The 12,968-nt window shown below is 40.3% G+C and overlaps 1 protein-coding gene across 2 annotated transcripts in view; it reads right to left on the bottom strand.

Moving 5' to 3' along the window:
• The window catches only part of CYP20A1 (cytochrome P450 family 20 subfamily A member 1), a 74,611-nt gene that overhangs the window by 38,429 nt on the left and 23,214 nt on the right, over positions 1 to 12,968 (bottom strand). For both annotated transcript variants that reach the window (XM_024124624.3, XM_055089514.1), the window contains exon 5: positions 6,656 to 6,823. In XM_024124624.3, the coding sequence (XP_023980392.1) occupies positions 6,656 to 6,823 (168 nt within the window). The remainder of the gene's footprint in view (positions 1 to 6,655; positions 6,824 to 12,968) is intronic.

The raw sequence follows: 12,968 nt of genomic DNA, 5'->3' as shown, positions 1-12,968 counted from the left end.
CCTCTGTCTCCCCAAAGAACTGTTAATTAAACTCTCCCTTTCAAGTGGGCTGCATAATCATTTACTCCATAGTCTTTAAGGACAGGGAACAAATATATTTTAATAATTTCATTCAAAGTACTTCCAAACTAATTATAATTAGAAAGTCAAAAGTTCCCTTCCTTTCAAAGAAGTATATGCACAGGGAGGAAAAGAACATTACGGTAGAGTCAATTCTCAATTTTTTATTATAACGGCCCCAGTGGATAAGTAAAATTCATCGGGAATTCCAAATTCTTCCTTCACCTGCAATACTGATAAGCTTTGGCTGAGATCCAAAAAAAGGTTAAAAATTAGTCTAAGGTTTATAGAGGGTAAACAACAGAATAGACTTCCAATTATTTCAAAATTGGATAATTAGCCCTTAAAAAATTGTTTATAATTCAAAAGTTCTGAAAGAACCTGGGAAAGGACAAAACACATATTAATCAATGCCAAATATTTTTAAAATTATTAACAGAGTTAAGAGTCCTCAAGTCTTATCTTACAAAGATATGCCTTTCAGATTATTTAAATGTAAAAAATTAAACTACTGGGCTTCCCTGGTGGCGCAGTGGTTGAGAGTCTGCCTGCCGATGCAGGGGACACAGGTTTGTGCCCCGGTCCGGGAAGATCCCACATGCCGCGGAGCGGCTAGGCCCGTGAGCCATGGCCGCTGAGCCTGCGCGTCCGGAGCCTGTGCTCCGCAACAGAAGAGGCGACAACAATGAGAGGCCTGCGTACGACACACACACACAAAAAAATTAAACTATTAAAAGTACTGTAGGGCTTCCCTGGTGGCACAGTGGTTAAGAATCCACCTGCCAATGCAGGGGACACAGGTTCGAGCCCGGGTCCAGGAAGATCCCACGTGCCACGGAGCAACTAGGCCCGTGCGCCACAACTACTGAGCCTGCACTCTAGAGCCTGTGAGCCACAACTACTGAAGCCCGCGTGCCACAACTACTGAAGCCCATGCTCCACAACAAGAGAAGCCACTACAACGAGAAGCCTGCGCACTGCAACCAAGAGTAGCCCCCACTCGCCACAACTAGAGAAAGCCCGCGCACAGCAACGAAGACCCAACGCAACCAAAAATAAATAAATAAATAAATAATGAATTAAAGTATAGAATCTTTTTTTTTTTTTTTAAAGTACTGTAAAAATGTAGGAATACCCTTAAAGTGAGAAAGAAGTTTCTAAGCACAACACAGAGCACAGGGCAAAAATTCACGATAAAGAAGTTGAATTCATTTAGCTATTCCACCCTGAGAGCAAAAAGTTGAACAGACTGAGAAATCAACAAGTCTTCTTGGATCTCTGAGACAGAAGAGGACCCAGGGCAAACTGAGGTCCCCAAGACCGGAGAGACAGGTGAAACCAGGGAGTCACACTTTACTGGAACAGACATACAAGTGGAAACTACCTCAGGAACCAGTGCTGGGGTAGGAAAACTTGAAATGTAATGGACAAATGGCTGGAGATTCAGTATGCCAACTCTGACAGTTAAAAACTCCAGGGGACCCAGACACAGGGCGCCCCAAGTGAGATTTACCTCTGGGAGCTTGACCAGGTTCCCACAGTAAATATAAGAGAAAAATCCCCTTAGGCTTCCAGCAGGGGGACTGAAAAAGGAACCCATTTAAAATAAGCCAGAGCACTCTGTTCTTCTTACAAGGCCTGCCCTCAGAGGGAACTCATTAGCCAGAGTCTAACCTTCTGGGGCATTAACAGAGCTGGGAAAGGGATATTCAATCCCAGTCAAGTCTAGTCTTCCACGTGGGAGAAGGGAAGTACCGAACTCCAGCCTATTCTAGCCATCCTTTCCCACCTAAGCGGGGAGAAAAAAACTGAGAAACACTTGTGAAGTTCACAGTCCAGATGCATAGGCTCACAAAAAGACAGACCTAATCACAGGATTATGGAATGCTTCCCCTTTCCCCACACCTCACCACTGCACTGCTAAAAGCCTATATACACCAGTTTCTTTTACACAGTACATCATGTCTGGCTATCAAGGAAAAGTCACGAGGCATACAAAAACGCAAAAAACACAATTTGAAGAAACAAACCAAGCATCAGAATGGCAGGAATCTTGGAATTATCAGATCAGGAATTTAAAACAACTATGATTAATTGTTAAAGGCTCTAAAGGGTAATAGGCTAAGGGCTCTAAATGATCCTTAAGTAAAGGATAAAGTAGACAGCATGCAAGAACAGGTAGGCAATGTAAGCAGAGAGATGAAAATCCTAAGAAAGAACAACAACAACAACAAAAAACTAGAGATCAAAAACACTGTAACAGGGCTTCCCTGGTAGCGCAGTGGTTGAGAGTCCACCTGCCGATGCAGGGGACACGGGTTCGTGCCCCGGTCCTGGAGGATCCCACATGCCACGGAGTGGCTGGGCCCATGAGCCATGGCCGCTGGGCCTGCGCGGCCAGAGCCTGTGCTCCACAACAGGGGAGCCCACAACAGTGAGAGGCCCACGTAATGCAAAAAAAAAAAAACAACAGTAACAACACTGTAACAGAAATGAAGAATGCCTTTGACAGGCTTATTACTGATAGTACACTGGTTTTGGCTTAGGAAAGAAGGTGTGATCTAGAGGATATATCCATGGAATCCTCAAACATAGTTTCTTACAAAACAAAAAATACTCTTTCAATATGATCCAGCAATCATACTCCTGGTATTTACCCAAAGAAACTGGATATTTATGTTGATACAAAAACCTCCATAAGATATTTATGGCAGCTTTATTCATAATTGCCAAAACTTGTAAGCAACCAAGAGGCCCTTTAGTAGGTAAATGAATAAACTGTGGTACATACAATGGAATACTATCCAGCTAAAAGAAATGAACTATCAAGCCATGAAAAGACATGGAGGGGGAATTCCCTGGTGGTCCAGTACTTAAGAATCGCCTTCCAACGCAAGGGACGTGGGTTCGATTCCTCATCGGGGAACTACGCTCCCACATGCTGCAGGGCAACTAAGACTGCGCGCCCCAACTACTGAGCCCAGGCGCTCTAGAGCCCATGCACCGCAACTACTGAGCCCGCATACCACAACAAACAGCCCGTGCTCCACAATGAAAGATCCCACATGGCACAATGAAGATCCCACGTGCCGCAGCTAAGACCCAGAACACCCAAATAAATAAATAAATATTTAAAAAAAAAAAAAGAACAAAAAGAAAAGACATGGAGGAAGCTTAAATATTAATACATATTGCTAAGTGAAAGAAGCCAATCTAAGGGTATATACTGTATTATTCCAATGTCATACAATATTCAGGAAAAGGCAAAATTATGGGTACAAGAAAAAGATCAGTGGTTGCTGAGACTGGGGGGATGATATTATAATGATGGATATATGTCATTACACATTTGTCCAAAGCCACTGAATGTACAGCATCAAGTGTGAACCCTTACATAATCTATGGACTCTGGGTGATTATTATGTGTCCAATGTAGGTTCATCCTTGGCCAAAAATGCACCATTCTAGTGAATGATATTGATAATGGGGGAGATTATGCATGTGTGGAAACATGGGGTATGTGGGAAATCTCTGTACCATACTCTCAATTTTACTGTTAACCTAAAACTGCTTAAAAGAGAAATCTTTTTAAAAAAGCACTATAGGGGACTTTCCTGGTGGTCCAGTGGTTAACACTTTGACTTCCAATGCAGAGAGTGCAGGTTCGATCCCTGGTCAGGGAGCCAAGATCCCACATACCTCGCAGCCAAAAAGCCAAAACATAAAACAGAAGTAATATTGTAACAAATTCAGTAAAGACTTTTAAAATGGTCCACATAAAAAAAAACTTTAAAAAATAAATAAATAAAAATTTTAAAGCACTATAAATAGAAGTAAAAGCAAATGAAAATGGAGATAAAAATAAAAAGTTCTTACAGATTAGTAAGAAAAAGAAACACATTGATAGAAATATGGGTGAAGGACATGAGAAAGCATCCCACAAAAGACGAAACACAAGTTGTTCAGCAAAAATATTAAACAATGTTTAACCTCACGAACAATAAAAGAATTATAAATTTTAATCATAAAACATCATTTTTTACTTACAAGATAGGCAAATATTTAAAAGACGCATAACTCTAAATGTCAAAAGCACAAGGGAAGAGCACGCTAATGTTGGTGGGAAAATAACTGGGACAAGGTTTTTGGAGGGCAGTTCAGAAACAGTATGCAACTGGGTGTGAGGTGAACATTTTTCACATGTTAACACCTGTGAAATTGGTATGCATCTTATGACTGACGACATCTCCCAAGTGCTGTCAGCAAAGCAACAGTCATGGTGCAGCTGTCACTGCCTCTGCATTCACAACCTGGTTAGTGCTCCTGGTGGCATGGCTGGACAACAGCAGCCCCAGGGTGTTTCAGACATTAAAGATCATTTAAGGCAGGATTTTGAGTCATGTTTATTGTCTGAAAACTTTCCTTTGACAACTTCCAGTAATGTGAAGAAAATACCAGGTCTTCCTTGGTGGCGCAGTGGTTGAGAGTCCGCCTGCCGATGCAGGGGACACGGGTTCGTGCCCCGGTCTGGGAAGATCCCACATGATGCGGAGCGGCTAGGCCCATGAGCCACGGCTGCTGAGCCTGCGCGTCCAGAGCCTGTGGTCCGCAACGGGAGAGGCCACAACAGTGAGAGGCCCGCGTACCGCAAAAAAAAAAAGAAAAAAGAAAATACCAGATTGCTGCCAAAAAATATATAATTTAAATCTAGTCACACCCCAAAATATGTAATTTGAATCTAGTCAGACCCAAATGAGGGACAGTCTACAAACTAATTATCCTGTACTTAAAAAAAAATGTCAAGGTCAAGAAACAAAGAAAAGCTGAGGAACTGTTTCATATTAAAGAGGTTTGACCACTAAAAGTAAATAAATCTGAATATGGGCTCTGGATGAAAGTATGGCATGAATGCTAAAGTTCCCAAGTTTGACAACTATGTTGCTACTATATGAGAGAATATCCTTGTTTTTAGGATATACAGACTGAAGTATTTAGGGGGAAAGAAGCAAAACATCTACTCTCAAATGGTTTGGGTAAGGAGAGGAGGAATGGATGGATGGATGGATGGATGGATGGATGGATGGATGGATGGATAGACAGACAGAGAATGAATGGCTAAAGCAAATGGGGCAAAATGTAAACAACTGGTGAACCTGGGTGAAGGATATTATGGGAGTTCCTAGTACTAGCTGCAACTTTTCTGTAAGTTTGAAATTATTATTTCTACTTTGAAATTCTAAGGAAAGAAAGGTAAAGAAAATGCCAGCATAAAAACACCCAGAATAGGAATAGGTATCAGCAGCTTGGAATAAAATTCTGGAAATAATAGTGGAGGTCCCGTTTTAAAATTGCTGTCTCAGCAACATGAAAAAAATCAGATTATCAACAACTGAGTCAAAAATTGATTCTTCATTAAAATATGAAAACATTTTAGGAATTTCTTAGCCAATCTGTTTTAGCTGGGTAACCAGAGTAGTTTACTCTAGGAAGGGGAATTAGAGTGATTTTTCCAGCTTTATTTTTACGCTATTGAACATGTGAACGTTTTCTAAGAAATGTATATTTTTCAATCATCAAACACAAGTAACAAAACCATTTTAAAGGGAAAAAGGATAATATTAAACAGTGACAGAGTGTTAAGCCACAGTTCCTAGTGATTTTGTTTTACACACATTATACTGATTATTTAACCTGTTTTTATAGATTTGAAGAAAATAAGGGATTTCTCAGAGATCCAAAATGCAGTGAAGTAAATGACTTATGATTTGAAACAAATAAAGTAATATAACATTGAGACTGATTAAAATAGAGAATAATAAAGTCCATACGTGAGTTCAAAAAAGGCAAACAGTAAACCTGTTTTCAACTGCATTAGCCTTTCTTCAAATCATATTCATTTCATTAGTATTTTAACACTCCATCAACTTTAATTTCTTTCTATATAGAATGTAGTCTCTGTTAAGTATGGTTTTTCTCTGTATTCTAAAAATTAGTATTACTTTATAACCCATTTGGTTTTGGGATTTTTGCCACACCACGCAGCTTGCAGGATCTCAGTTCCCCAACCAGGGATGAAACCTGGGCCACGGCAGTGAAAGCCCGAAATCCTAACCGCCAGGCCACGAGGGAACTCCCGACATACTTGCTACACATAAAAAGAAAATTTTTTAGTCATTCATTTTTTAAATTTCAAAAAGTAACTGCTTAGGGACTCCCTGGTGGTGCAGTGGTCGAGAATCTGCCTGCCAATGCAGGAGACACGGGTTCGTGCCCTGGTCCGGGAAGATCCCACATGCCGCGGAGCGGCTGGGCCCGTGAGCCATGGCCGCTGAGCCTGCGCGTCCGGAGCCTGTGCTCCGCAACGGGAGAGGCCACAACAGTGAGAGGCCCACGCACCACAAAAAAAAAAAAAAAAAAGTAATTCTTAAAATTTTTAAAAAGGCAACAATTAACCTTCTTGCATTGTTGTTTTTAGCCCCAAACAAGGAAATTCTGTACTACAGAATCTTAAACCTTCTTCTTAAGAGGCAAAGTATACATTACTCAACTATCCAATTTGATGAAAGAGTAATTTTAAATTTGGCCCTAGACTTACTGTGCCATGATTCTTCTGGAAGCGAATGACTTCTTGTTCATCTTCAAATGTACTACCCATTACCATTTGCATAACAGACTTCATTGCAAAGCCAAGCATATGCTGGCAGAGAGGGACATGTTGGGACTCTGGGTAGGAGAGCCATTTATCCAATAATTCTTCTGAAAGCTGAAAGAAAACAGAAAACCACAATGATTTACTATTTCCTCCTACTAAATCTTAGAAACACCCATCAAGTACACTCATTTCATAGAGTATACAGTTCAACTCCTTAATCAAAGCAAACATTCAGGTGTTTACTGACCTGTCAGTCTAACACTGGCTCCACCAATAATTACATCCCTAATAGTTTAAGTTCAGATTCTGTCAAAGAGCTGATTTGGAAAACAAAACAACCACAACAATGAAAACAGAAAATATAAGTTAAACGTTCAAAGGCTGGGAAAACCTTAAACCCAAGGGAAATTAAGATATTAAAGTCTTAGTATCTAATTAAAAATGGTAAAGGTTCCCCACAGACTGGCTGTGATATAGTAAACAATCAATAAGTATATGAATATGTAAAAGTCCCTCCTAGAGTCTCTTTGTCATTCCTTCATCCAATGAATATTTATCAAATCCCTTGTGGAATAAAAAACAATGTGTAGGGGCTTCCCTGGTGGCGCAGTGGTTGAGAATCCGCCTGCCAATGCAGGGGACACGGGTTCGTGCCCTGAACCGGGAAGATCCCACATGCCGCGGAGCGGCTGGGCCCATGAGCCATGGCCACTGAGCCTGCACGTCCGGAGCCTGTGCTCCGCAACGGGAGAGGCCACAACGGTGAGAGGCCCGCGTACCGCAAAAAACAAACAAACAAACAAAAAAACCCACAACAATGTGTAGGGACTCCCTGGTGGCGCAGTGATTAAGAATCCACCTGCCAACGCAGGCGACACGGGTTCAAGCCCTGGTCCAGGAAGATCCCACATGCCGTGGAGCAACTAAGCCCACACGCCACAACTACTGAGCCCATGCTCCACAACTACTGAAGCCTGCGCACCTAGAGACCATGCTCCACAACAAGAGAAGCCACCGCAATAAGAAGCCTGCACACCACGACGAAGAGTAGCCCCCACTTGCCGCAACTAGAGAAAGCCCACATGCAGCAACAAAGACCGAACGCAGCCAAAAATAAATAAATAAATAAATAAAACAATCTGTAATAAAAAGATCAAAAGCTTTGGAGTCAGAAAAACCTTGGGTTTACTTCTGGCTCTGTCACTTAGAAGTAATGTGACTTGACTGTTCCAAGGTTCAGGTGTCTCAACAGTTAAACAGGCATGACATCTCCCACCTTTCACGGTTGCTGTGATAGGGATAATTGTACTTACATCACACAACACAGTGAGGGTTTTGTGAAGTAAGCCCCTTTCATGTTAGGAACTTAAATTTAAGCTACTTTCCCATATCAACTCCATGAAAGTTTTGTCACAGTGTAAAGGACTTCACTGATCTACACATATGCCACTAACATAATTTTGAAAATTTATCATATCTATATAATATTTCCCATTACAATTCTCTTTCAAAATGTTCCAGAAGACAGATTGACTTCTACAATGGTGGAGTGAGGACTTTGGTGATCTCACTCTCTCTCTAAAACAGTGAAAATACGTGCAAAACAACTAAACAACTAACATCAACCATTTCAGCATTTTGGCAATTAACCAAAGCCCAGTACCCACTGAGAAGTGTCTGTTCAACAGGAACAACTAAACCTTGGTAAGATAGTGGGGTCTTCAGTGTTTTAACTTAAGGTTATTTCATTTTCCTTCTCTCCCCAGCTCAACAGTAGCCAAAAGTCAACAGCATTGCAGAAAACAGAGCTCTCCTAAAAGCACCATCACCACTGGTCATCAAAATGGTCACTGAAAATGGAGGACAGGGAATCCCAAGACTCTAACCCTCCCCAAAAGCAAGTAATGAGCTGGCAAAAACTGTCAAAATCAACTTCTGAAAAACTCTGGAATACAGTCAAAGACTTACAACAACCAGGGGAAGCCTTGATGAAGAAAGAAGCTGTTGCTTTGTGGTAAGAAAGCACTGTGGCATTTTAAACAGCCTGCCTATAATTCCCATATCCCAGAGAGGCAGCAGCTAGGAGAATAGCAGCCCATACTCCTGGTGCAAACTGCTAGGAAGCGATACAGACATTTTTGTCAAAAAATTGTGGCTGTGGGTCTCAACCTGTCTGGCAACTCCCATCAAGGACTGGTGCAAAAGCTGCCCTTGTTTGGCCCAACTCTGAGCATTTCCAGAGCTAGGACAGGTTCTTAGGTGGCTTCTGCTAAAAACATGTAAAGGTGCAGGTATTGGCTGCAAGAGCTGGGGCATGAAACAACAGCTGGGACAAGCAATGAAAAGACCAAGAAGCCAGGGAAGGAAGGGGTTGGGAAAAGAGATAAATGTGGGAATGAGAGCTTTTAAAAGCTTCTGCAAATACCAGGGAATTAAGAAAGTCATGCACGTGCCCAAGACCAGGATACATGCTCAGAAAAGGTCTGAGAAGACTAGGCTTTCACATCTGGGGTCTTCTGGCTCCATACAAGCAGGAAGTGAGAACAAAGGCAGAGCTGTAAAAAGCCTGGATAAGTGTTAAAGGAGGACTCCAACACAAAGCCAATCTGCAAACACTGGGAAAGTTTTTTAATTTTTCTTTTGTAAGCTTCAAGTGTTTAAGGTAAAATCTGTCAAAACACCAGCTGACCATTAAGCTAACAGAACAGATGCTTCAGTGGCCACACATGACAAAGAATACAGACTTTACAAAAACAGTTTAGAAAAGACTAAACAAGTGAACAACAATAATCCACAACAGATAGCAAGAACAAACTCTAAGGAAGGTGAAGAATCTGATTTCAAGATTGCATCCACAGGTGTGCCCCCTCCGGCAGAGTATGGATATCAGTCCTGGGAGCATGGGCTCTTCCTTGGGCACTCTGTCTCAGCCCTAGAGTTGGTGACTGCTCCTTTTACCACCTATTCCTGTATTCTTTAGAGTTATCTTTACTTCTGACTAGCTAATCTCTCATTACGCCAAATCCCTTGCTGTAGTTAATAATTCTTTATATTAAACTTTCCCTATTTAAATAATTGTGTGCTTTATCTCTCCTGACTGGACCCACACCGATAAACACTTTAAGAAACACTAATCAAGAAAAAGAGAGAGAAGGTACTAATGAGGCTAATGACATTAAAAATATAACAGAGGTACTTCCCTAGTGGTCCAGTGGTTGAGAATTCACCTTCCAATGCAGGGGATGCGGGTTTGATCCTTGGTCAGGGAACTAAGATCTCACATGCCGTGGTGCAACTAAGCCTACATGTCACAACTACAGAGCCCACGCGCTCTGGAATCCATGCACCACAACTAGAGAGCTGGTACGCCACAACTAGAGAGAAGCCCATGCACCGCAACAAAAGATCCCACATGCCGCAAATAAGACCTGACACAGCCTAAAATAAATAAATAAATATTTAAAAATATATATGTATAACAGAATAATTGACAATAAAGCATGAAAAGAAATGAAAGGTATTAGGATTGGAAAAGAATAAAACTGTCACTAATCTCGGATATCATGATAAACCATTAGAATTAATAACGGAATTTGGCAAGGTTAATGACTACAAGGTCAATATGCAGAAATCAAGTAACAAACAAACAATGAAATTTAAAAACTGTAGCATTTATGATAGCATTTTTAAAATACCACCAAATATCTAGGAGTAAATTTAATAAAAGATGTACAAGATCTCTACACTGAAAAGAGAAAAAATTATCGAGAAAAGCTAAAGACCAAAAAGGGCGAGGGTATTCTTCCATATTCATGGATTGGAAAATTCCATAATATTGTGGACAATGAATGTTGCCTACCATTCCAGTAAACAACAAATGTTGCCGCCATCAAGCCATCAGCCACTGCCGTCCCTCCTCCCCACGTGGTGCAGCCTGAAGGGATTCAGAATGGAAAAAAGCAGGATACTGGCCCTAGATATTTAAGATGTATATATAAGGAATAATTTCAATGAGCCCAGACTCTTACATCTTCTCATACCTAGAAAATCACTAAAATCACTAATTTGAGATATCTGGTTTTTGCGATTAGCAGTAGTCTTCTGATGTTTGACTACACAGTTTTTTTTCTCAGAATATATAGGAATATATCCTGGCTCCTCCCTTACCTCTTCAGAACAGTTCCTCAGAGCCATCTGAGACGCTATTTCCCAGGCTATTTTTCTCAGTAAGGTCCCTGAATAAAATGTAACTCACAACTTTTAGGTTGTGCATTTTTCCCCAGTCGACAATATGTAAAGGTAACTTTACATACATCAAGTGACCGACACAGTTACTTGGTTTTGACAAAGGAAATATTACAGTACAATGGAAAAAGGATTATCTTTTCAATAAGTTTTGCTGGGTCAACTGGATAACTATATGGGAAAAAAAGAATGTTAACCCCCTTCCTCATTCTTTACACAATAATAAACACTAAATAGACTATAGATCTAAGTTCGAAAGGTAAACAGCAAAACTCTCAGAACAAAACTTAGATGAATATATTCATGACATTAAATTAAATAAAGATTTCTCACGTAAGATTTAAAATGCAGTACACATAAAGGCAAAAAAATAAGTTAGACTACACTAAAATTAATATCTGCTCATCAAAAGACAAGCTTAAGATCATATAAAATCAAGCCACAGTAGAAGATACTTGAGATATACACATATATAATATATATGCAAACAGACATGCATCCAATAAAGTTCTTAAATTCAGAATTTTTAAAAACCTCTTAAAAATCAATACAAAGAGAGAAAACCCAAAAGAAAAATGGGCAAAATACTTGAAATAGCACTATACCAGAGTGACTATCCAACTGGTCAATAAACAAATGAAAAAATGCTTAATTTTATTCACCATCAGGAAAATGCAAATCAAAATCACAATGACAAGTCCCTCCCATCAGGGACCTTGCACAAGCCTCTTAGATAGCCTCATCCACCAGAGGGCAGACAGCAGAAGCAAGAAGAACTACAATCCTGCAGCCTGTGGAACAAAAACCGCATTCACAGAAAGATAGACAAGATGAAAAGGCAGTAGGCTAGGTACCAGATGAAGGAACAAGATAAAACCCAAGAAAAACAACTAAATGAAGTGGAGATAGGCAACCTTCCAGAAAAAGAATTCAGAATAATGATGGCGAAGATGATCCAGGACCTCAGAAAAAGAATGGAGGCAAAGATAAAGAATATGCAAGAAATGTTTAACAAAGACCTAGAAGAATTGAAGAACAAACAGAGATGAACAATAAAATAATTGAAATGAAAACTACACTCGAAGGAATCGATAGCAGAATAACTGAGGCAGAAGAATGGAGAAGTGACCTGAAAGACAGAATGGTGGAATTCACTGCTGCGGAACAGATTAAAGAGAAAAGAATGAAAGGAAATGAAGACAGCCTAAGAGACTCTGGGACAACGTTAAACACAACAACATTCGCATTATAGGAGTCCTAGAAGGAGAAGAGAGAGAAAAAGGACCAGAGAAAATATCTGAAGAGATTATAGTTGAAAACTTCCCTAACATGGGAAAGGAAATAGCCACCCGAGTCCAGGAAGCACAGAGAGTCCCATACAGGATAAACCATAGGAGAAACATGCCGAGACACACAGTAATCAAACTAGCAAAAATTAAAGACAAAGAAAAATTACTGAAAGCAGCAAGGGAAAAATGACAAATAACATACAGGGGAACTCCCATAAGGTTAACAGCTGATTTCTCAGCACAAACTCTACAAGCCAGAAGGGAGTGGCATGATATACTTAAAGTGATGAAAGGAAAGAACCCACAACCAAGATTACTCTACCCGGCAAGAATTTCATTCACATTCGGTGGAGAAATCAAAAGCTTTACACACAAGCAAAAGCTAAGAGAATCCAGCACCACCAAACCACCTCTACAGCAAATGCTAAAAGAACTTCTTTAAGTGGGAAACACAAGAGAAGAAAAGGACCTAAAAAACAAACACAAAACAATTAAGAAAATGGCAATAGGAACATACATATTGATAACTACCTTAAACGTGAATGCATTAAATGTTCCAACCAAAAGACACAGGCTTCCTGAATGGATACAAAAACAATACCCATATATATGCTGTCTACAAGAGACCCACCCACTTCAGATCTAGGAACACATACAGACCGAAAGTAAGGAATGGAAAAAGATATTCCATGCAAATGGAAATCAAAAGAAAACTGGAGTAG

This window comes from Physeter macrocephalus, chromosome 2, assembly GCF_002837175.3.
Source record: "Physeter macrocephalus isolate SW-GA chromosome 2, ASM283717v5, whole genome shotgun sequence".
NCBI classification, from domain to species: domain Eukaryota; kingdom Metazoa; phylum Chordata; class Mammalia; order Artiodactyla; family Physeteridae; genus Physeter; species Physeter macrocephalus.
The sequence above is the reverse complement of the archived record's forward strand: the minus strand, read 5'-3'. Positions and strand labels throughout refer to the sequence as shown.